The sequence below is a fragment of the Orbicella franksi genome, chromosome 2 (assembly GCF_964199315.1).
Source record: "Orbicella franksi chromosome 2, jaOrbFran1.1, whole genome shotgun sequence".
In the NCBI taxonomy this organism is placed as follows: domain Eukaryota; kingdom Metazoa; phylum Cnidaria; class Anthozoa; order Scleractinia; family Merulinidae; genus Orbicella; species Orbicella franksi.
This window is the reverse complement of record NC_138146.1, coordinates 28,112,624-28,136,992: the sequence shown is the minus strand read 5'-3', so window position 1 is coordinate 28,136,992 and position 24,369 is coordinate 28,112,624. Positions and strand designations below refer to the sequence as shown.

The window sequence follows — 24,369 nt, the reverse complement described above, 5'->3', positions numbered from 1 at the left end:
TGTGCAATGATGTTATATGTTTGTTCTTTCTCTGTCATTTTGAAGATAGTGAAGATATCCTACTACTACCCTATTAAGAGCAAGGTAAACAGATCAATGAAGTTGTTAGCTAAAGGGAATAGTGGTGTACTTCATAATCTACAACTCACCACTATTAAATCATTTAGAAGCATATGATTTTCAATTCGCTAATGCACTTTTTAAACGCTAGTTGCAGGTGACATATTTTGTCTCATCCATTCCATTATCGCTTTAAATGGCCATTTTAACTATTTAAAACATTGTCAACTACAAACACCACGAAAACGAAAATCAGGTAAGTCTTAAAACGACCAATGAAACAACAAGCTTGCAGCCAACAAATAAATTATTTCTTGCTGTGAAAAAGTGATTTAAAGGCAAAGCAGTTATCTCTGGAATCTTTACTCAACGATACACAACAGAACAAGGTTCCTTTGTTGGCAGGTTGGTTAGCTCTTGTTTCATTTTCCTTCTATTGTTTTTACTGGGCAAATAATTATTGGAAAAATCTTTTTTTCCAAGGTTCTGCTTCGACATAAAAGAGTTTAGGGGTCTGACAAGGGAAACTTTGCCTGTTGTTGAGGTCAGTCTTTGGCTTAATTATTGTCTTATTCGCTTATTTCCTTTCGATCAACAATTGTAAAAGGAACAATTCTTGATTGTGAATCCTGAATTTGATTATGACAGTGCAATCCAAATACCAGTTGCAAGACGTTTTTCACTAGTTAAGCCACAGAAATTCGATAAAAATGTGATAGAGAAATTTGTTTAAGCTCTCCTCGTTCAGCTCCAGTACGTGGCAATTTACTACCCATTTTGCCGCGGTGCTTTCATCATTCTTCCTCTCCCAAAGGGGTTGCTTTATAAAATGATTTTTAAGCTAAAGTAGTGTAAGCTCAAAACTTCTTAAATAGCGTTTCCCATGACTCGGACAGCCTTGTCATGGCATATTGCAATATATACCAATGAATCCCATTGTGCGGACAACCGCGTACCACGGACAATTTTGTTTGTCCCTACACAAAAAGCTTTTTCATTGTCATCTATATAAGCACGGATACGATCAATAAAGGCAGCAGAGAATGTTCTGTGACCTAAATGAGACACTCGCACACAAAATTAAACTCGGTTTATGTTATCTGTGTCCTCTATATTTTCATTGTTTCGATTGACAATGGTCCCGTTAGAAAATACGATCTATGTAGTTAGAGCGATTAAAGTTACGGACTGTTTAAATGATAACATTGTTGTGGTTGAAACTGATAGGAGAGCATGAAGCCAAAAGTCTGAAAGATTCCATAATGTTGCTGACACGGTAGAAGACATTATAGTCTAAAAAAGATCTATTCGCCAAAGATCACTTCTGTTACAGTTTCAGCATGTTGATCAAGCTGACTTTCTTGATGTTGATCGTCTTGTGGGACAGTGCTGTACAGGACGCGCTAGCAGAATCCGGTGGCGAAGGTAAGGTGATAGGTAACCCACATAAATATACGATATATTTATCCCGTATTAATCGTATATATTAAATGACCTCCTTCCCATTCTTTCCTTCTCTTCCACGGGTGTTACATAAATCTAGACAGTTTGGCATAGTTCGAGTAATTTAGCGTAGTATTGTTTTTGGCTAGCACAGGCAATCACACCAACCCGAGTATAACTAAGAATTTATCAGTCCACGTGATGGATGCAATTTTAAAAATTGCCAAGTAAAATTTAGTCCAATAGAGCACCTCGATGCAATGAAATTTTCTTAGCAAAAGAAATTCAATATATTCGCATGAGCTCTACCTCACCAAACCCTTGCATCGATACTGAAAAGTTGTAAAGCTTATAACATTGACTTAAGAGTAGCTTTCACTTGAATGTCGAACGTAATTCGCAATTGCTTTGGTTTTGCCATAGTTAACTATGGTTTTGCATTACGACGCCACGCTATAGGCTTAAAAACTCTGTCATTTAATCAGAACTAAAATCAAAACCAAACAGGCTTGACAATCTCGCACAGGTTTTCCCGCCCATTGCGCCGTTTACGTGTATTTGCGTCAGAGTTTTGATTGGTTCAGTGGATTGTCAGTGTCTGAATTTTTGCGATTGGTCATTGGTCTTGGTTTTAACATCGCTGATTTGCGAGCATGCTAAAAACTGCATAATTTCACACGCTACAGTGTCCAAAAACCATTCCGTTCGTCAGATTGGGATCTCACCTCTCAACTCTAGTTAATGACTGCAAAACGATACCAATAAGCTGTTAATCATAACCCGTCCTTTCTCATTCCATCTACTTTCGTCCAATCCAATAAAATACGACTCAGTTTATCACAAACATAAAATTTAACTGTGTTTAAAATGTCATGTTTGTCGTTGCAGAAGAAGGAAGTACCGATGCCACCAAGAGAGACGCAATTTCCTTTGGGGCACTGATTTACCGCGCTACCGGCAGGAGTCCTATTGATTACAATGGTTATGGCTGCTACTGTGGACTGGGTGGGAAAGGCAGGCCTGTCGATAAACTGGACCGGTAACTATGTCTTTCAGTTATGGTGAAATGTCCAGCTTCTTCAGTTTGGCGTTCTGTTTCGGAGAAAAACATGTCGGTGGTCAAAACATTTTGAAAAACACAATACGTAGGGCGAAAATTACTAAATATATCAAAGGTAATAACAATATAGGCCGAAATTTGCAGAATATCCGTTGAATAATGATATAACACCGGGAAGATGTCGCGGCAATAAAATGAACGATGGGGTGCGATCCATTCAACCAACCGGTCCATTCGGACCGGTCCGACCGAGAAAAGTGGTCCCCCTCAAAAAGTGGACCGATTTTTTCGAAACTTTTCCGGTTGGACCGCACTGGTCCATTCAGTTTTAGACCGAAATTTCCGGAAATTTTGGTTGAATGGATCGCGCCCCATGACTCAAGATTTTGAAATTCGAGTCCGAGAGAACACTGACCAGTTGTCTTGCCAAGCTGTGGCTTGATTCGCACGAAGACGAGGCTACGACCCAAAATGGCGGTGCGTTGGTTAACTGTCAAAATTGCAGGATTTTTTCTTATCCCTTGCTAGTTTAAGGAGAAGGACTCGTAAAGGCAGCTAAGTCAGCGTCACAGGACAGTTCAGAATTCTTGTTTCGGCTCCTTGATGAGTTCAGCAGGACGCTTTCAATTTTGTCGTCAAGATTTGTCGGTTGAGACAAGTTTGCTCCAGTATAATCGCCTCGATCGTTTTAATCACCGCTGTCACTTCAAAAAGTGCTCCTACGATCAATGCGATTATATGAGAGCAAGTTAATGCCGGTAGCGGCTGGAGCGATCGCGATCGCTTGGATCGTCCGTGTTCTATCCGGGCGATTGAGGGCAGACTGGGACTTTATCAGACTTTATCACTCTTAATATGTAATAAGATACGGTGTGGCTCACTTCACACGTTTTGCAGGGAACACTGATGGACAATTTTTATTTTTTTTGTTTAAATTTAACTCCTCTTTTATGATATTGATGCCAAAACAAGCCTTCTGCAACCTGTACGTCGTCAAGACTTAAACTCTCCCCCCGCTCAGTCCTGCCACTAGGGAAAGGATGTTCCCATTCTATTTCATTTTCAGGTGCTGCAAAGTTCATGACGAATGCTACAATAAGCTCCAAAAGTCCAGAGTCTGCCCTTTCAAAGTCGCAGTGTATATTTTGGCATATTCAACTACAAGGAGAGGGAAGTGCAGTAAGTTGAAATCCTCTCGTAGACCTTAATTTGTCGCACTGAGATCTTTAATCTAGACTTACTAAAAGCAATAAGAATTTAACTGTCTTTTCTTTTAACTTTAGGAAAAGCTTCATACTACTGGTGGCGGGGTGAATGTCGCTATCGTCTGTGCAAGTGTGATGTCGCTGCCGCCCAATGTTTCGCGGAGAGTCGTTACCATCGCAAATATAAAAATTACCCGCAAAGGAAATGCAGGGGAGGCCGGAGAGGTCGGTAAATCTTCAAGAAGGCAGAAAGGAAATCGGAAAAGAAAGAAAGGAACGCAACAGAGAACCAAGAAATTTAATCAGTAATCTAAAGCCTTTGTGGTTGATGTGTTGTTCACACGAATTGCACATTTTTATGTGAACCAAGTTTAATTAAAAGTCAACCTCCTGCAAATTTGATCACGTTGAGTCGATTTTCTCAGTGAAAAAATGTTCCTCTCCTATAAATCTTGCCTTACTGATGCAGTGCAAAGGTGTCGACAGGTTTGCCGCAGGCAACAAGAATCCTTAGTGACGCTTACTCTACGGAGATAAGCAATTTTTGAATAGCCAGATATTCACGACAACATCCACGCGCGTGGTAGAATCATCCTTTGAAGTACTGGGTGCCATGTCTAAGACCCTTCCACACTTCGCCGGGGGAATTTGAAAATGGAGGTTTCACTGCGAAAACGTATCAAATGTTTTCCGTCCAGATTTACGCAAGAGGAATATAAAAACGCGACAATCACCGGTCACTTTGGATTTGTGTTTGAGGAAAACTCGGTCAGAGAAATCACACGATTATCCTAACGCCATCGTTTTCCCAAATACTTTCCGTCCACACGTAAACGAAGAGCGGCGTTTTTCAAATTCCTTCAATTTGAAAAGCGTTTTCGAAAAGCTCCGTTTTCGTGACGTATTAATGAGGAGGGTTGGCCCAATCTAGAAATAAAGTTTCGTTTTCAAATTTCTCCGGGCTAGTGTGGACGCCGCCTAAGAATACCTTGAAGGGGTTACAGTCAGCTGGCACACATGCGCATTAGATACCATTTCATAGCTAGTTTGCATATCACAGGGACGCGATCCATACTGTTTTTAACCAAATATGATAAACATAATATCACAGATTGAGCAAAAGCACACTCAAAACAGGTCTTTCTGTAAACGATTGAAAATCAAGCAAAACGCTGCGAAGATTGAAGTGGAGTTCTAGATGTACTTTGATTTGAGGTTGAGGTGAACCTTTTTCAAAGTGAGAAAACTATTGCCCAGGTCAGCGCGGTCTTAAAGCTGACTTTGTCCCTTTAAGAACGACGCCTATATGGGGGATTAACTCTCTTACCCATTATCCTGTCTGGGTCAGCTGTATGAAGCAGCGGGCATGCGTCTGCCCTGATGAAAATTGATCTACGTACAGACTACCGCAGGTGAAAATGAGTGCAAACTGAGTTTGCTCTGAAGAGTGCAAAGTTGATGCACCTTGTCGGGTCCCCTGACTGTTTACAAGAAAGCCACAAGGATATACTGCGCCTTCCTCTCTGGAAGAAGAACTCCATCTCGAGATTCTCCACGGTTTTTCAGTCATATCTAATACCGTCGAGTAGATACTCTTGGGGAAAAGCACGTTTTGAGACTAGCAGTATCCATCCATTTACTGCTCGAGTTTTGGAACATCTACAGCAATGGTGAAAAGACTGCCAAACAATGCAGATCAATGATGGCACTCTGAAAGAGAGAACAATCACGGAAGATTAAAACCCAGAAGAACTGTCCTCCAAAAAAGGAAGAAGCGCTGATGGTGAAAACCCAGAAGAACTGAACTCTGTAGGGGCATGTGAGCAGATTGGCACACAGTAGCAGCATAAATATATAGAGAAGACCGTACCTGCTTAACACAACAATCTAGGTTTATAACAACTTATTTATGGTAACAGTAAATGTGTCTAAACCATTAATCTTTTGACTTCCCTCAATTTCACCATAGATTATTAGGTCAATGCTTCAGTTTTACATAGACAAGTAAAAACAAACGATATAATCTCCCGACGTTTCGGCGACCTCATGACGCCATTATCAAGGGTACAAATGAGAGTTAAATTAACAAAGGCGAGTTCAAGAGTTATAACTAATTTACATAGCGGAGGTGGCTACACAAATACTTTAGCACGGATAGAATCCATTTGCACGTTCAAACTCGGTGTTAATTGTTTGATGTAAATTAAAGCATCTCGTTGACAAGACAATCGAATTTGTTCATGCATTTCGTGCAAAATGCAAAGAACAAATGAGACATATTGCCAATAAAAATTAAAAGTAATCAGTTCACTCGATGAGGAAATCGTTTCACATCCACGTCGTATTAACTTGAACTTGGCTGCGACTGAGAAAGCCTTACACGGTGTATACATTAGTCAACGGAAACCCAAAACGTCTAAAAGGAAGCAAAGGAGCGAGCGAACGGAAGGATCGAGTAAATCTCCCACCCATACTTACAACTTGGATTTTCCAAGTTAAAAAGGTACGATAACGTATTTACCATACTCAAATACAGCCAAAATTCAGGAAATATTTTTCTGGTTACGGTAATGTGCACGTTGTGCAAAATTGAGCAGACGGACGAGTAGCCAGTCTTGTGTTAACACTTTTTGATCTTCAAAACTTTTGTCTAGTACCTCGTCAGTCATTGTTTTAATTCATTTGTTGGCAGTTTCTTTTTCAGAATTTTCAAAGTGCAAATTTAGTGAGAAATTCGGCTGGAAACTACGGGTCCATTTTAGAAACCGGAAATTTCAGGACTGTCGGCAAACATCGCGCACCATTTCAGTTTTGGCGGGAAAATTTGGACGCCTTTTAACCCCACAAACACTCAATTTTTAATTGCGAGCTTCATATTTCATTTTTAATCCCTTTTTCCAATGTGACCCTAGTGAAAATTACTTTACTTGAAATTGACATAGCTATATCCGGTCATTGACTTGATATCGCTGGATGTCAGGACAGTAGAATACTTACACAAACCGCAGATTTCGAGACTTCGAGTTCAGGGAGTGTTTAATAGCATTGTAATGCGTGGCTTAGCATTTCTTAAGGAAATTTGCTCTCTTATATGACGTTCGTTGCTCCGAGTATTGTCTAGGCAAGCTCACATTAATTTTTTTAAACTAACTTTTAGCCGAGTAAACGGATTTAAACCATGGTCATAGACATTGCGTTGAACAGCTGGAATCCTAAAGATCACAAAACAAATTTGATGTGTGTGTTTTTTTTTTATTAAACGCCCTCTTGTTACAGAATCAACGAAGTGTATAGCCACCTAAAATAAAACTATCGATCGTTCTCTTCATTTTGCAGCTGACGCCAACTCAACAATATTTTTCTACTTTTTGACGTATTCCAAGCTTATCTACAAAGATAGAGAGTCTTTCCGTTTCCAAGATCGCCTTAAGAATTCTTCTTCGTTGGGCAAATTAAGAAAACGTATATCGCGTGCTCTACACATGAATTGTTTAAAGTGCTACTCGTCTATATCACAGGTAATCCAATAATCTGGTTCTAAACTGAGGCGATAAAATCTTAAAGCAACTGCATTAAACAGGTGACTTCACGTAGCCTTGAAAGTGAAATATAACTTGCGAAAACGGCTCTTCCTTAAGACTGATTTAAACGACGAAAAACTTTGTGCACCGTTCCTGTAAATATGACACGCGCACCAAAAGTAAACTGGTCCGGCGTGGATAAGTTTCGTTGTGTAACCGGACCCACTGAATAGGTAGTCCGAGCACAGATGAAATTCTGGCTCGGCACGGATGAGAAAACGTCGTTTACAGACAAAATTTATCCATACCGGGCTTTGTTTTTGGTACGAATACGATTTATATCGTAACCGTGGCAAAAATGTTTTGTTTTGTAAATCGACCTTTAAAAGTGAACAAAGTGTGGAGTTACCGACTATTGAATTTAAGAACTCGCTCACGGACTTAATTGATAGAAGCAATTCATGAGAGGATAGAAGGTAAGAGGGTTAATCCCCCAAATTTCTGAGGTAACCGGGGGCTACAAATAGCAGACCCTGAAGTACGAATGTTGTCCTCGTGGACTTTACACGATTTTCATCCTCAAAGAAAACATCTACGCAACGCACGTGGTAATCATGATTATCCGCAGGAGAACTAGATACCATATCTTAAAATAACTTGAGAGGGATTGCATGAACTCTCTTACCCTCATCCTCTCTTTTTTGTCATTTTGAAGATACCGCGCTACTCTTGATTAAAATCATGGTAAACAGATCAACTGGCGTGGTTAGAGAAAGGAAATAGTGGTGCACTTCACAATCTATTACTCACTGCTATTAAATCATTTTACAAACATATAATTTTAATTTCGGCGCTAATGGATTTTTTAAACGCTAGTTGCAGGTAACACAATTTATCTCATTCCATGATAGCTTTAACTGCCATTTTAATTAATTAGAACATTGCCAACTACAAACGTCACAAGAATCAGGTAAGTCTTAAAACGACCAATGGAACCACAAGCTTGCAGCCGACAAATAAATTACTTCCGACAATAAAAAAGTGATTTTATATCACTTGAATCTTTACTCAACGAGACAAAACAGAACAAGGTTCCTTTGGTGGCAGGTTGGCTAGCTCTTGCTTTATTTTCCTTTTGATTGTTTTTACTTAGCAAATAATGATTGGAAAGGTTTTTTTTTTCCGAAGGTTCTGCTGCGACATAAAGAAGATTAGAAGTCCGACGACGGGAAACTTTGCCTGTTGTCGTGGTGAGTCTTAAGCTTATTGTCTTACTCGCTTATTTCATTTCGATCAACAATTGTAAAAAGAACCATCCTTGATTGTAAATTCTGAATTTGATTATGACAGTGCAATCCAAATATCAGTTGCAAGAAGTTTTTCACTTTGTTTTTGCCACAAAAACTAGATAAAAATGTGACAGAGAAAATTGTTATGTTTAAATTGATTCTTGTCGTTTAGCCCGAGTTACGTGGAATTTAGGACCCAGTTTTGCCGTTTTACCGTGGAGGCTTTCACCATGATTCCACTCTCAAAGGGGTTGTTTGGTAAAATGATTTTTAACTTAAAGTACTGCAGGTTTAAAACTTCTTTAATAGCTCTACGTCGCTGTCCCGACGGAAAAAGTGTTTTCATTCTCTTCTATATTAGCCAGATTAATAAGAATACGATTGATGTGGACAACGGCACTCTTCATTGCTCAGAATGAGACGCTCTTTTACAAAGTTTACCTCTCTTTAAGGACACTGGTCATCAGTGCCCTGAATATTTTCCGAATGTTTCGATGGCCTTTGTCCCCTGTTAGGAAGTACGATCTAAGAAAATTCCAACTATGTTCCAATATTCATTGGCTGGCCAGTCCATTTCTAGAGTTTCCTCAGCCCAGTACCTTGGAGTCACCGTGACAGACAATCTGTCCTGGAACGAGCACATCAATCAGATCTGTAAAAAGGCAAATTCTACTCTTGGGCTACTGCGTCGTATTCTAAGTGGTTGTGATACTAAAGTCAAAGATACGGCGTATCGCACGCTAGTCCGCCCAAAACTCGAATATGCGTGTTGCGCTTGGAACCCTTTCACCAAACAGAACATCACTCAAATAGAGATGGTTCAACGCCGAGCAGCAAGATTTGTATTAAATGACTATTCAAGATTTAGTCATGTTACTCCAATGATCGAACATCTTGGTTGGGACTCCCTTGAAGATCGTCGACTCCTCTTTCAAACTACTATGTTCTACAAGATCTTGATGGGACATGTTGGTATTAGCTTTCCTCCTGAAGTCCGCGAAATAACAAGGGCCACCAGATTACTGAACAGTCGTCCTTTCCAACAAATCCGTGTATCAAATGATGTTTCTAAGTTTTCCTTTTATCCAAGGACAATAGTAGCATGGAACAATTTACCTATTTATGAAGATGTTGATATAAATAATTTTAAGACTATTGCTCTTGCAGCCATTAAATCTTTTGTATAATGTATATCCAGACGTCCTAACTTGTCTCGACGAGATTATACTTAATCTATTTTATCTTATCTTTTACTAACTTATAATTTTTATTGTATATATACATATTGTAATTATTTATTACGTGGTTTTATTATGTTATTTTAAACTCCTAGTATAGTTCCACTGTTTAAGGAGTATACTTATTAAAGATTATTAAAGATTAAAGATCTACTGAATTATAGCAGAACCGGCTGATTAAAGTTACCCACTGTTTGATCATCGTATGTTGCCGCTTTTGAAACTGATAAGAAAACATAAAACTGAGTTTGAGTGCGAGAGAGTTAGCTATTTAAATGAGGGTAAATTTCTGCGTAAAGTAAGGCATTTAACATCGTTGTTTTAGTTTCAAAGTTTATTATTCAGTCTATGTCGACAAAACATGTATTCGCGACATTTATTCTGACAGCCCGCTCAACGCAGACACCCGGATACGGAGACTTTGGCACGTCCTGTTGGTGTCCGTTTTAAGGTGTCTCGATACAGTTTTCTGAACCATACTAAGTATTTTCAATCAACGTTTTAACTGGGTGCCTCTGCGATATCCTAATCGAGCGGAATGTGGTATTAGTGATGCGTATGCGAAAGTCTTACAACATATTTACACAAACAAGCGAGTGTATGCCAGATGGACTGCCTATTAATAAACACTTTCTCTGATTAACGAGAAGTACTTAATTTATCATCAAATCATGAGATTTATAACTAGAGAAAGTCGAACTCAAGTTAACATTTGACTTAACAGAAAATGCTACTGTGGGGTTTGCTTCTGGACTTGATAATGATCCCATGAAGCCAAACCATAAAGATCTCCTGATGTTACTGACAAAGTAAAATACATGAAAAACTATTCGCCAAAGATCACTTCTGTTACAGTTTCAGCATGTTGATCAAGCTGATTTTCTTGATGTTGATCGTCTTATGGGACAGTGCTGTACAGGACGTGCTAGCAGAATCCGGCGACGAAGGTAAGATGATAGGTAACCCACAGAGGTACTCGTAAATAACCTCCTTCACATTCTTTTCCTACCTTGCTCTGAAGTTTCATAAATCTACACAGTTTGGCATAGCTTGAGCGATTCTATGTAATAGTTTTTGGCAAGAATAGGTCATCGTACCAACCTAAGTATAATTAAGAGTTTATAACTTAATGTTTGTCGTTGCAGAAGAAGGAAGTGCAGATGCGTCCAAGAGAGACTTGGCTTCCTTTGGGAAGTTGATTGCTCGCGCTACCCGTAGGAATCCTTTTGATTACAATGGTTATGGCTGCTACTGTGGATTTGGTGGGAAAGGCAGACCTGTCGATAAACTGGACCGGTAAATATATAATATATTTCAGTAACGATCAAATGTCTAGTATGGCGTTGAATTCGGACAAAAACATGTCGATGGTGAAAGCACGCTAAAAGAAAATATTACGAAGGTCGAAAATTGTAAAGTATAACGAAGGTAATTAAATCTAGGTCGAGTTTTGCAAAATATCTGTTGACTAATGAAATAATCCTAGGCAGATATCGTGACAAAAAAAAAAAAAAAAAATGGGCCAAGATTTTGAAATTCGAGTCGTGGAAAATAAATATGAGTGCTGAAAGGAATCAAAGTGGCTATGAGCCACTCAACTTGGAAAGTGGCTCGTCTATAAGCAAGGGCAATATTTTGATGCCACGGAACTGCGTTTTTAATCCGTAGGTCATATATCATTAATATATCGAACTAGTAACATAAACAGGACGAGTCTGAGGTTGTTAACATTGTTGAGAACCAAGTTTTGGCCTTTCACAATGCAACAAGATCGTTACAATATTTTGGCTGTATTTCAAAGTCATAGTCATTTAGTTTTTTCAAAACAAGTGGACCGCTTGTCTATCAAGACTAATTTTATTAGCCTTGATGTACAGGCTCTCCACTTGTTTTGATTTAACTAGAGGCGTATAAAGAAGCAGTGACATAACATGCTTCCGAATCACACTCAAAAATGTCGTTCTCGCACAGGTACAAGTTGCCTTAGCAGTTTCAGAAGTTTTCAGACGTATCAGACTTTATCATCCATAATATGTAACAAGATACGGTCTTTTTCACTTCACACGTTTTGCAGGGAATGCTGAGGAACAATGCTTAAGTTTTTGTAAAGAAATCCAAACTCCCCATTTCTGTCAACCGATGCGCCTTTAAGACTTTGACTCTCTCCCCTCCGCTCCTACACACGAGCGAAAAAGATGGTCACTACTCTATTTCGTTTTCAGATGCTGCAAAGTTCATGACGAGTGCTACAATAAACTCCAAAAGTCCAAACTGTGCCCGTTCAAGTCTGCAGTGTATGTTTTGAAATATTCAACTGGGAAAGGGAAGTGCAGTAAGTTGAAAATTCGTCAGCCTTTTCAGGATGGAGTCTCGTAAACCTTAAGGTTACTTCCCACCTTCGCGGGTGCCCTTCGGGAAAAAAATTGTACGCGCGCCAGTTGCAATAAAACTCCACCAAACTATATATCATAAGAAAGCTTAATAAATGTACTTTCCAAAAAAAATACAATTTTAGCAATGTTTTCTTTTAGGAAGTGTCAGGAGGCGGTAAGGCGTGAAACGACCGAGGCTTCTTCTATTGAATTTATTGGGTATCGGATTCCGCAGTACGAGCAAAATGGCTGCACAGTCTTATTCACAAGCCATCAATCAACAAAAGCGTGTCGGGCTTTTTCGATATTCTGATTGGTTGTCTAGATATCCACTTCTAAAGTTGGAGTAGCTAAAAATATGCGAGACGTGTTGCGCAAATGGACGCCTCGGGAAAAATGTGTTAAATATCAAAATTTCCCGACACACTTTGGTTTGTCATTATCTCTGGAATGTTCTGGCGAAATTTCACGAAAATCCGTCAAATCTGCATACCCTATAAATTCGCTCAAAGTGGTGTATTCCTCCAAAAATCAAATGCGAGATTTTAGGTTGTAAAGGTTTGTAAACAACTCGTGCCACGCCCGGAGATTATCACGCCTAATGAAACCGCAAACCAATGGAACAACAGGACCTCCTAGGGTCTCTGACAACAGATCAAGATTTCCCGGGAAAAGCATCGCATTGCAACATGTTTTTTTATCTCGCTCAGTGGAGTTCAATTCAGGATGGCGACGTAATATAATAGGCAAAGACGCCAAAGGCAAAGGCAAAGGCAAAGGCAAAACCCGCGCCAAAAAGGTTTAAGGCGGAAAATGTGCCGCTGAAAAACAAGACGTTAAGGAATCGACGGACAGCTTAAAAAATACCCTTTTTGCTGAAATGAGTTTCCTTGGGTGGGTTTCATTTTCTTCATCACTTCCGCCAGATTCCGACGAAGAATCTTGTTTGCAGCCTGCACTGACGTTGACTTTGATTTTTAAGCTACTTGCTCCAAGGATATTCGAACGTTCCGGATCTTCAGCAGATGTCGAGATTGTCGAAGGCGTTTGGCCAAACCAACAGCCTTTGTCGCTTTCGGCAAGGTTTTCTTTCTTTCCTTGGCAATGTGGAGCTTTTTCTTTCTTCTTTGGGCCGGTTTTTTTCGTGTTCTTTACCCAAGGACTTTTTTCTGCTTTTGATTTTTCCATAGGAGTTAGCGTAGAGTTTCCACGTGGGAATTTTTGTCAAGTGCGTGATGTAAATAAAAATATGCAAATGACATGAAATTCGAGCAATGAGCGTTTGCCGCGAAAATTTCCCCAGGGTTCTCGCCCGTTGACAAGATTGTGACACCTTCCTAGTTTATTAACTTTATTTGAAAATACGTTTTTTCTAAATAACTCGGCCGCTTTTTGAGATTTTTAATGTTTTTCTTTTGGAAACACTAGATAAAATGACGAACTTAAATTTTGTCAAATAAAAGAAAAAACGATTTTTTGGGCCTCTGAAGGTGGGAAGTAACCTTAACTTGTCGTGCTGAGATCTTTCATCTGAAACAGTATCAGCAATAAGATTAAACTGTATTTTCTTTTAACTTTAGGACCAGCTTCATACTACTGGTGGCGGGGCAAATGTCGCCATCGTCTGTGCAAGTGTGATGCCGACGCCGCCCAATGTTTCGCGGAGAGTCCTTACCATCGCAAATATAAAAATTACCCGCGAAAGAAATGCAGGGGAGGTCGGAGAGGTCGGTAAATCTGCACGAAGGCAGAAAGGAAATCGAGAAAAAAAATAAGAAAAGAACGCAACAGAGAACCTAGAAAATCAATTAGTGAACTGCAGCCTTTGTGGTTGTTGCTTTGCACACGAATTCCACATTTTTATGTGAGCCAAGTTTAATTAAAGATCAACGTTGTGCAAATGTGATTACGTTTAGTTGATTTTTCCATGAAAAAGTTTCCTCTCCTTTATATCTTGTCTCACTGATGCAAAAGCAACATGAAATGTTACGCCTATCATTTTGGATTTATGGATGGCTACCAGTGCTGAGAATGATGCTGAAAGTGATGGTGATGGTGATGATGACAGGGTCACTGATGATTATGATGGTGATAAAGATTATGAAGAAGTGGGCCCCTTTTATCACCAACGTAAAACCCTAAACAGATATAACAGAGGCTTTTGACTAATAATTAAGAATAAAAATTAACGATAATAATTTCTATTGACGTTTCGATGACTCGTTCATCATTTTCAAATTCTAAAAGTCAGGTTTCTACGAGTTCGTTATATACTAAGAATGCGTGTGGAGGTCTTGTTGGATGTGATTAAAAGCTCTAAAATGTGGAATGTACAGAGTGTTAATTAAGTACTAAAATTAATAGTTTTGCTTTAATTGACTCAGATTGAGTGTTCAGTTTAGGTTTCTTTTCTTGGATGAAGAGCATTTCGCAGATTAAGCATTCAAATTTCCTGCGACATTTCTTCAGGATGGTAAATTGTTCGTTAAGATCTTTCAGAGAAACGCATTCTTACTATATAAAGAACTCAGAGGAACCTGACTTTTAAAATTTGAAGGTGATGAACAAGTCATCGAAACATCATTCGAGAGAGATAATGATAATAATAAATATATGAAGTAACTTGAGGGGTCTTCAGCACTACTGATTTTGAAAGAGATATACATTACTTTTTATTCCTGTCCTACTAAATTTCTCAGGTGCCCTGAGTGTGGATATGTAACTAACGATCCAGCATAAGAAGTATGTTATCAGTCAAGTTAACATGCCACAGTGCCCTAACATGTCACTGGGATTCATGGTCAATGGTGAGAAGCAGACCTTCAAGCAACCTGTAGTTGGCAACATCTCTTCTGTTTAAAGGCAATATGTTGCGTCGCCTCGCGTTTTAAACTTCAGTTTTTTGGTGAAAGTGTGTTTTTAACCCACGGCAACAGTATTTGTATTGCACTGTATTGCACAATTGTATGCATCTTCATATAATGTTGTCAAAAATCACTGCAGTCTAGTGTTGCCCTACAAATTTTGTGTCACTCGGCAGCTCTACTAGTACATTCTGACTCAGAAGACAATGATTAAGCAATGACCAGTAGTCTAAGTGAGCTCCATCGTGGTGATAGGGATAGCAGATGCTATTGTATTTTATAGAAGGACAATATCAGTGACACCTGCCTCAAGACTTGGATGGCTGAAAGCTCAGTTGAAAGAGATAAAGGACTTTCTAACTTTGGTATTCACCAGTGCCTTGATATTAAAGGAAATGAGGGACCATTCATTTTTTATGAGGTGGGGTGGGGGAGGGGCGGGCTGGTGGGATTAGGGGGGAGGTCACACAACTTCAAAGGGAGAGCCATCCCAAAAAAATGGGGCGAGAGTTGGGGGGGGGGGGGCACATAAAATATTTTAGAGGATATAAAGATGGTATGTCAGATGGTTTGCTATTTAAATAAAACCATGTATACAGAAACAAAAAGAAGGTATATAAATGTATGAGAAACTTGTCTCCTGCCTTTGATGTTTCTACGACAACAATTTTCATAGCTAGGGTACTAAGACACTTTACATGTATTAGGTTAGTCAAGTACAACGTCACATCTGCATAATCACGAAACGAGTATTCGAGTGAGAACGGAATTGAGAAACCTCTCTACGAATCCCTGAGAAACGTGTAACAAAAAGTTGTCACACTTCAAACAGCAGCTGAAGAGATTTGCGAAGAATCGAAACCGAGTAGTCCTGCTGAAGCAACTATGTCAGACAACGACCTATTGCAATATCTTTAGCCTCGTACATCTGGTGACGGGAATTTGATTTCACCTGTCCTCCTACGGACACTGAAGAATAAATGTTGGAGGAAAACCTAAATGATGCTTACCAGGATGGACCTCCACCATCGCAACCTCGACCACCGACTCGTAACACCAACGAGAACATCCGGCAAGAAAAGAAAAGAAATTTTAATGTTTAACTGGGTTGCAATACAACAACAGCCGTTGCAGAAAAGCATCGATACAAAAACTCTGATTACATCATACAAGAGAGGTAAATCTCTTAAAGATACGCTCGTTAGAGCGAAAAGCTAATTGAAGGCTAAAATGCATCGCAGTCACAGTTCACGAGGGGAGTCCGTGCAGGCCTGTCATTATCTTTTGTTTTCAGCACCTTGATGGAGAAAAAGAGAGCTGAGGAGCGGGAAAAGGAAAGCCGGAAAACAAAGGAAAAGTATACGATGATTATGCTTGGAAAGATCTGTGTGAAGACTCAAAAATTAAAACAACTCTGAGTGCCAGAGCTTAACAAGTACCTCAAGCACCATGGATTAGACCAACATATCAAAAACACTGTTAAGAAAGACAAGTCGCTTCTTCAAATGAATCCTGATGGCCCTGATGCATTAATGGCTTAAATGATACAAACGTAATTGAGAGAAAGAGATGGAAGTGATAAAGAATCTTCGCAAGACATTGACAACGACGACAGCGATGAAGATGAGTACAGCAGAAGTGAAAGCGATAGTAATGATGAGAACCACAATGATTCATCAACCCTGGCGGTGAAGAGGACTCAAATGATAACATTCTTGCTTTTATCGATGATGAGGAAGAAGTTCAGAGGCCAGTTACGACACGCAAAGGAAGATCAATAACCAGAAAGTTGGAAATTGACTTTTATTTCGATTCCTTATATTTTATGTTTGAAAAACAGTGACGAAACTTCTAGCAAACTGACAGAAATTATTTTTTTTTATTATAATAAACAGTTTAAAAGCTGCAGAATGAGTTATCATCAGCTTTATATTGTACATGATGAGATTCATGGGACTCTGAAATACCCAGCAGGACATGGGTTCTATTTTCCGGTGACGTCATGGTGCTTGTGCTAATCAGATTACAAATCTGTCATTATTGCACAATTTGTGGGTGTTTGTGGTGTATGAGCCGTTTAACATTAAACAAAATATTTTAATGCGCTAAAGCAGATCACCAACCATATATGGCCTGGTTAAAAAAGTTTAAACAGGTAATGTTACAACCAGAGGCTTCGCTGTATATGCATCGCGCGAAATTCGATCAAAGAACAGGTGGCGCGAACTGGAGCATGGCGGCAAATCCATGTTCTGTTCGTCTCTATTGATCAAATTCGCGGACCGTCGATCGATCCCAGCCAAATTTGATTCACCGTGTCGAGCGAATGGTTTCATAAACCACGAGAGTTCATCGAAAGTGATTCCTTTTTGTTTTTCAAGAACTGTTGTTCAAGAATCCATCATGGTCATCATCGTGGTTTCAATCTTCGAGAAAGAAAGTTACAGTTATTGTTGCTACTCTGTTTGGAAAAGTTTAAAGAGCTTAAAAAAAAAAGTTCCTGGATGCCGATAAAATACAGAATTTCAAGCGATCGAAGCTCGAGATATTTTTCGGCGGAGACAAGCGACAGCCGATAACACTTCGCGTTCGCAGACTAAGTGATACGTGGCCTTTTGTTAGACGCTCTTGAACAAAATTACCAAACAGAACAAAATGGGTCACAACTGGCAAAATGGGTCACACTTGGAACAATTAATTACACTTGGAAAAAAGGGTCACACCTGGAAAAATTGATCAAAATTCGAGAAGTGGGTCACACTTGGAAAAATGGGTCACACTTGGAAAACCTGGTCACACTTGGAAAAATGGGTCACAGTTGAAAGGGTGGGTCACGCTTGGAAAAATAGGTCCAATTTGGAAAAATGGGTCACATTTGGAAAAATGGGTCTAACTTGGAAAAATGACTTGGAACACTTAGAAAAGTGGATTCCATTTGGAAAAATAAGTCACATTTGGAAAAATAGGTAAAACTTGGAAAAACGTGTCACACTAATAGGAGTGGGTGACACTTAAAAAAATGGGTCACACTTAGAAAATTGGGTCACACTTAGAAAATTGGGTCACATTTACAACAGTGGGCCACACTTGGAAAAGTGGGTAACACTTAAAAACGTGGGCACACTTGGAACTTTCGGTAACACTTGGGAAAATGGGTCACAATTGGAAAAATGTGTCGCACTTAGAAGAGTGGGTCACACTTAAAAAATGGGTCACATTTGGAAAAATTGGTCACACTTCGACAAATAGGTAACACTTGAATAGCTGGGTCACACCTGGAAAAATCAGTCACATTTGGAAAAATGGGTCAAACTTGGAAAAATGGGTAATATTTGGAAAAACGAGTCACAGTTGGAAAAATAGGTAAAACTTGATAAAATGTGTCGCACTTCGAAAATTGGGTTACACTAAAAAAATGGGTCAGACTTCGAAATATGGTTGGCACTTGAAAAGTGGATCACTCTTAAGAAAATAAATCTACATAGAGAAGAGGTTCACATTTGGAAAATGGGTCACACTTGGAAAAACGGGTCACAATAAAAAAAATGGGTCACATTTGAAAAAATAAGTCACACTTGGAAAAATAGGTGAAACTTGGAAAAATCTGTTATACTTAGGAGAGTGGGTCAGACTTAACAAAATGGGTCACACTTAAAAAAGGGTCACATTTGGAAAAATGGGTTACACTTCGACAAATAGGTAACATTTGGAAAAATGGGTCTCACTTTGAAAAATAGGTAAAACTTGGGAAAATGTGTCACACTTAGAAGAATGGGTCACACTTAAAAAAATGGGTCAAACTTAGTAAAATGGGTCACATTAGACAAAATGGGTGACACTTGGACAAAAAGGTAACAATTGGAAAAATGGTTGGTACTCTTGGGTCACACTAGAAAAAATGGATCATACTTAAGTGTAAATGTTCTGGTCTAATAACTTTTTATGTAGTAGCTTGGTAGTTTTTGTGGGGATAATAATCAAGATATAAAATTGTAACGTAAAACTTCATTGATCATCATCGACGGTAGAATCCCATCTCTTCAACGCGTGAAAAACAGAATGATGTCAAACATCGGCAGTGTTAGTCTAATATGGCCCCCATCTTGAGACGGGGTCCAACATTTCAGGTCTAATAGCGTTTTTCCTAGTACCTTGTTACTTTTTGTCTTTATATCAAGGCAGTCTACTGTCGCCTGGAACTGCATCTCTTGATATTAGAATGTCATCTTTTTCACGGGTTTAAAAGAGGATGAAGCGCAAACAACGGCCATCAGATAGTCGAAAATAAAAAATTGTAAAAATGGGTCACACTTGGAAAAATGTGTCACACTTAGAAGAATAGGTCAGACTTGAAAAAATGGGTCACACTCAGAAAAAATAGGTCTTATTATAAAAAAAAATGGGTCACACTTGGACAAAACGGTAACACTTAGAAAAATGGTTGGTACTGAGAAAAGAGGGTCACACTAGAAAAAAAATAGATCGTACTTAAAAAGGTGTCCACACTTGTTAAAATGGGTGACAATGGTGAAATGGGTGACATGTCAAAAAATAAATCACACTTGGAAAAAAGGTTAAACTTACAAAAGAGGGTCAAACTGAAAAAAACTGGGTCACACTTGGAAAATAGGGGTTCACACTTGCAAAAATGGGTCACACCAGGAAAAATGAGTCACACTTGGAAAAAGGGTCTGTGAAAATTGGTCACACTCGGAAGAATGGGTCACACTTGAAAAAAAGAGGGTTACACTTGGAAAATAGGGTCACTCTTAGATAATGGGTCACAGTTAGAAAAATGAGTCACACTTGGAAAAATGGTTCACATTTAGAAAAATGAGCCACACTTAGAAAAATGGGTCACACTTGGGAAAATTGGTCACATTCGGAAAAATGGGTCACACTTGGAAAAATGTGTCACACTTGGAAAAATGGGTCACTTTCGGAAAAATGGGTCACATGCGGAAAAATGGGTCTGTACTGTCGTGAAATGTAATAATGTCGTGAATTGTAATACCTGTCGTGAATTGTAATTACACTTGTCGTGTATTGTAATACCTGTCGTTAAATGTAATAACAAGTGTCGTGAATTGTAATAACATACCCGTCGTAAATTGTAATAACATGCTGTCGTAAAATGTAATAATCCGAGCTGTCGTAAATTGTAATAACACTCTGTCGTGTTTTGTAATAACCTGTGAAGTAGAAGGATTTCATTTCATTGTCATTTTCTATATTCAAAATTCATAATATTGAAATGGCCTTGTAATGGACATCTTCGTAAAAAGATTTACGCTAAAAAAATTATTGGCATAGTTGAGATTTCGTCAGACACTAGCTATTTTTAGTCAGCCAATGTCCGATGACCGACCGTTTGCAGCACTGACGTTGTCAGGAACGTGTCTAACGGAAAAGAAAACGGTTTATTTGCGGCTAAAAGGACAATTTAATGAGGTCATTACAATGTCATTAAAAGATATCGATGAATTCCTACTCGTGGTCATTCGTGGTCACTAGTGGTTATTCGTAGTCACTCGTTGTTAAGTTCACTAAGTTTTCTGTTTGTCCCCTTTTTGTCTTTTCATTTTATTTCTTTTCGTTCATTACTTCTTTTATTATTACCCTGGAAGGAAGCTTTGTATATGTTTGTATTTTCAGTTATTGTTGTTGTTAAGACGCCGATACAAGGTTGTAGTGGTCAGAGCCTGGATGTCTTTTGTAGAACACTGAACATTCTTGAGTTAACGCACAAGTTCGATTTTTTAAATCATAGTTTTTGTTAAAACATCAATAGTGTAATAGCATTGGGTTTATTTGGCGAGATAGAACTTTAAAACATTTGCTTAAACTGGACTAAAATTGTGATTGCGATGTATTCTTGTTTGTCTTGAGTGCTAAGTGCTATAATCGTTACGTGTTCCGATCACCTGTTATCATAAAAGTAATGGTATGTAAGAGATAGCATTTATGGTTTGAATAAAAGTAAATTGCTGTGCAACACTCCCGTTTTTCTTTTTACCTCCCAACCATGAATATATAATATTGTGCTGACATTTCACGTTAAAATATCAAATGAAAAAAACTGTACTAGGTCGAAAGCTGTTAAAAATTATTGCCACACATTTTCGACCGATTGATCATCTTCAGAGTAACTAATCTGTGTGAACTAAGTATTTTCTTTAAACTTGCTGGTGACATATGGCCATTTCCCAATCGCAGTTTACATTTCTTTTTATAAAATGTTCGAGTAATTGCGCGCGCTGTGATTGGTCAGTTCGAGTTCATTATAGCTCCATAAAGCACTCTGCTTACGTCACGCGCGTGCATTATAACTCAACATATGCACGCAAGCTACGTCACGAAAATTTTGCCCTGGACAAAATTTGAGAATCAGCTAGTCCGTCCGCCATTATGGCTGAAGAATTTCCACGGTTTCAACTCGGGTTCGAATTCCTGAACGCCGAGAAAAGTAGCAGCGTTAAGGAGTCTCAAAATGAGGCACCTGTTCCAAAGAAAAAACGGTTTGCAGAACTGACAGAAGCGGAGAGAAACCGGCTTTTGGTGGAAACGCAAGCAAAGTCTACGAAGAGCTCGACAAATTGGGCAGTAAACGCTTTCAAAGGTATGAATTTACGTAAACATGGCTACAATCCAATACACATCTCAAACACTAAAACTTAAAACCTGTTTTAATTTAAAAGGCAGAATGACGAAAAAAGCATATTACAATGCTTCCTAAATAATGAGTTATACTGGCTTATCTACATCTTTGTCAACAAAAAGCAACATTTCACTTGTTTATACAATTAAATGTTTTCTAGCAGCTGTTGCGTATATCATTTAACAGTTAACCACTCGAAATACGCTTGCAACACTTAAAGGCTGAGTTGGAAAAAATGTTTTCTTTTCCTAGAATGGGGTGCACAAAAAGTTCCTGTGCTGCCAAAACTAGAGGAAATGAGCGACGAACAACTTGACAACAGTCTGTCACAGTTTTATACAGAAGCACGAAGCAAAACGGGTGAAGAGTACAGCAAGTCGTCCTTAATTACGTTCAGAAATGCAATAGAGAGGCATTTGAACAACCCACCTTATAACAGAAGTTTGAAGCTAAATTCTTCAACGTTTTCAAATTCCAACCGTATGCTGAACGCCAAAATTAAGAGCCTGAAACAGCAAGGGAAGGAAAATGTGCAGCACAAAGAGGCCATGCCAGTTGACGACTTGCAGAAATTGAAAGCTGGTCCAGTATTAAGCCTTGCAAATCCATGGTCTTTGCTGAGAAACGTGTGGTTCCATGTTGTTCTCTACTGGTGTAGAAGAGGTCGTGAAGGGCAGAGAAATTTGAAGCCGACGAGTTTTGCATTTGAAGTAGACGAGCAAGGCAAGCGCTACGTTACTATGACCCACGACGAGACCACCAAAAACCATCCCGGTGGACTTCAAGACCGATCCAGCTTTGAGAAGACGGCTCGTATGTTCGAAACAGAGAGTGACAACGACGGCTACCGAGCGCTGAGCTTGTATATCTCCAAGCTGAATCCGAAATGCGAAGCCTTGTTTCAGCAACCTCGACGCGACTGGAATGAATCCGCCATCACACCCGAAATCTGGTACGAAAACCACCCGCTTGGTGTCAACACTCTTGGAAACATGATGAAAGAAATAAGGGACCGTTCATTTTTTATGAGGGAGGGGGGACTGGTGGGATTTGGGAAGCACCATTTAAAAATCGCATGACCCCCCCTCAGCTTACCAATTTTTTCACATGGCCCCCCCTTATAGCGGTCATTTTTTGGGATGACCCCCCCCCCCTGCAAAAAAAAAAAAATTGAACAAACAATATTCAGATTTCAACTTTTTTAATATTTCTCTAGTATCCCCCTACTTCACGTTATTGTGCTCACTATGAAGACAATATTTACAATCTCTATACGACAGAGAGCTGTTGTTTAAAAAACAAATCAAAAGAAAGAGAAGTCAATTTCGGATCTCCTAGTTGTGGCTCGCCCTGAGCGTGTGGCATTTGGCCTCTCATTGGCATCTTCCTCATCTGAATTGATGAATGCAAGAATGACGTCACTTGAGTCATCTTCTCCCCCAGAGTCAATGGCATCACTGTCATACTCATCATTGTCACTTTCATCCCTTTCACTGCTGTCAGCACTTGCCCTGTTGTCATTTTGTGTCAATGTCCTGGCATTTCTCAGTGTTGCTTGGCCAGCTCTGAGAGGACTCTTCTGCTGCAAGCATGAATATCTTACAATTGCCTTTACTTTCTCACTCTTGCTGCTTTTCAAATGCTGCTTCAGCCCGTGGTGGTTTGAGTACTTGTTTAGTTCTGGAACACGTAGCTTTTTAAGCTTGATTAGATCTTCGCACAACTCAGTCCAAGGATAATCCTCCTCCCTACTTAACTTTGCCTTTTCTTCTGCTCTCTTTTTCCTTTTAAATTCCAGCACTTCAAGATGCTGAAGATAATCCACCACAAACTTCGATTTGATAATAAACTTATCTGCAAATAGAGCAACGCTCTCTGGGTCAGATAAAACCAGCCTGCCACTTCCATGCTCTTTCTTCTTTATATTGTTAATCCAATCGGGGAAAGAGCGCATTACTACATGAGCATCATGAAAGAGGCTCATTCCAAAATGCGCAATAATGGCGAAAGCGACGAGTCGTTTAAGAAAAGGTTTACAGCTGAACGATCCAGGCAGTTTGACATCTTACAAGCAAAAGAAGCAATCTTTCTAAGTGCGGATGGCTGTTCAGAAAGGGCGAGTGAGTTTTCCATGCAAGGGTGCCAGTTGAAGTCCAGTGATGGAAGAAAACTGAACTTCTCCATCAAAGAGCACAGAGCAATGGTGGAAAAGTTGAATGTCATTGAAAGATGTAAAGGAACACGATTCCACACTCTTTCAGTCCAATGGGCTTGCTTTAAAGCAGGGCGAAGAATTTGCCCACAGTTTTAATGTAAAACAGATCAAATGTACAGAAGCTAAGTTGACGAAGGTCACGCAGGACATGGAAGCACTAGAAAATAAGAAGAGTAATTATAACAGCATATTCAAAGGCATACTCAAACAGCACATCAACAAAAGGAGAAGGAAAAAAGAAAACCGCAGAAAGTCAAATGAAAGAAAGAGGAAGCGGACTGAAAACAACGTCCAACGAGTTTATGGAATCTGTGTTGGAAACCCGTTAGGAAATGATCTTCCACAATGCCTTGTGTACCCTCCTGGAACGGCCGTCCCGGAAGAGTGTCTTAAAGTTGAGGATGTTGCCACGTCGATATTTAGAAGAGATGGGCCATACATCGC

At 39.3% G+C, this 24,369-nt stretch overlaps 3 protein-coding genes across 5 annotated transcripts in view; all 3 read left to right on the top strand.

The window, feature by feature from the left end:
- The first annotated feature begins 272 nt into the window (after window positions 1–272).
- On the top strand, window positions 273–4,085 carry LOC145479097 (phospholipase A2 A2-actitoxin-Cgg2a-like). 2 transcript variants are annotated; one of them, XM_081457354.1, is made up of 6 exons: window positions 274–465; window positions 544–604; window positions 1,394–1,485; window positions 2,392–2,542; window positions 3,630–3,742; window positions 3,847–4,085. In XM_081457354.1, exons 3-6 carry the CDS (start codon window positions 1,401–1,403, stop codon window positions 3,999–4,001), a joined length of 504 nt encoding a protein of 167 aa, XP_081313480.1. In that variant the 5' UTR covers window positions 274–465; window positions 544–604; window positions 1,394–1,400; the 3' UTR covers window positions 4,002–4,085. The 2 variants fall into 2 exon arrangements, with proteins under 2 accessions (XP_081313481.1, XP_081313480.1); XM_081457355.1 differs by lacking the exon at window positions 544–604 and having other exon boundaries at window positions 273–465.
- Window positions 4,086–8,335: 4,250 nt separating this feature from the next.
- Window positions 8,336–14,648, top strand: LOC145479099 (phospholipase A2 A2-actitoxin-Cgg2a-like). Of its 2 annotated transcripts, XM_081457357.1 has the most exons (6): window positions 8,336–8,396; window positions 8,478–8,539; window positions 10,672–10,763; window positions 10,962–11,112; window positions 12,039–12,148; window positions 13,769–14,648. In XM_081457357.1, exons 3-6 carry the CDS (start codon window positions 10,679–10,681, stop codon window positions 13,921–13,923), a joined length of 501 nt encoding a protein of 166 aa, XP_081313483.1. In that variant the 5' UTR covers window positions 8,336–8,396; window positions 8,478–8,539; window positions 10,672–10,678; the 3' UTR covers window positions 13,924–14,648. The 2 variants fall into 2 exon arrangements, with proteins under 2 accessions (XP_081313483.1, XP_081313484.1); XM_081457358.1 differs by lacking the exons at window positions 8,336–8,396; window positions 8,478–8,539 and having other exon boundaries at window positions 10,032–10,763.
- A 6,812-nt stretch (window positions 14,649–21,460) lies between these two features.
- Window positions 21,461–24,369, top strand: part of LOC145472462 (uncharacterized) — a 3,911-nt gene continuing 1,002 nt past the window's right edge. Inside the window, exons 1-2 of the mRNA XM_081454956.1 lie at window positions 21,461–21,671; window positions 21,963–22,662. Of these exons, the coding sequence (XP_081311082.1) occupies window positions 21,461–21,671; window positions 21,963–22,662 (911 nt within the window). The remainder of the gene's footprint in view (window positions 21,672–21,962; window positions 22,663–24,369) is intronic.

Bases quoted from the DNA above. Each gene is read 5' to 3' on its own strand.
- LOC145479099 (XM_081457357.1), top strand. From the start codon at position 10,679: ATGTTGATCAAGCTGATTTTCTTGATGTTGATCGTCTTATGGGACAGT. The intron at 10,764-10,961 runs GTAAGATGATAG...TTGTCGTTGCAG, and splicing joins AGCAGAATCCGGCGACGAAG to AAGAAGGAAGTGCAGATGCG. The intron at 12,149-13,768 runs GTAAGTTGAAAA...TTTTAACTTTAG, and splicing joins AACTGGGAAAGGGAAGTGCA to GACCAGCTTCATACTACTGG.
- LOC145479097 (XM_081457355.1), top strand. From the start codon at position 1,401: ATGTTGATCAAGCTGACTTTCTTGATGTTGATCGTCTTGTGGGACAGT. The intron at 1,486-2,391 runs GTAAGGTGATAG...TTGTCGTTGCAG, and splicing joins AGCAGAATCCGGTGGCGAAG to AAGAAGGAAGTACCGATGCC. The intron at 2,543-3,629 runs GTAACTATGTCT...TTTCATTTTCAG, and splicing joins CCTGTCGATAAACTGGACCG to GTGCTGCAAAGTTCATGACG.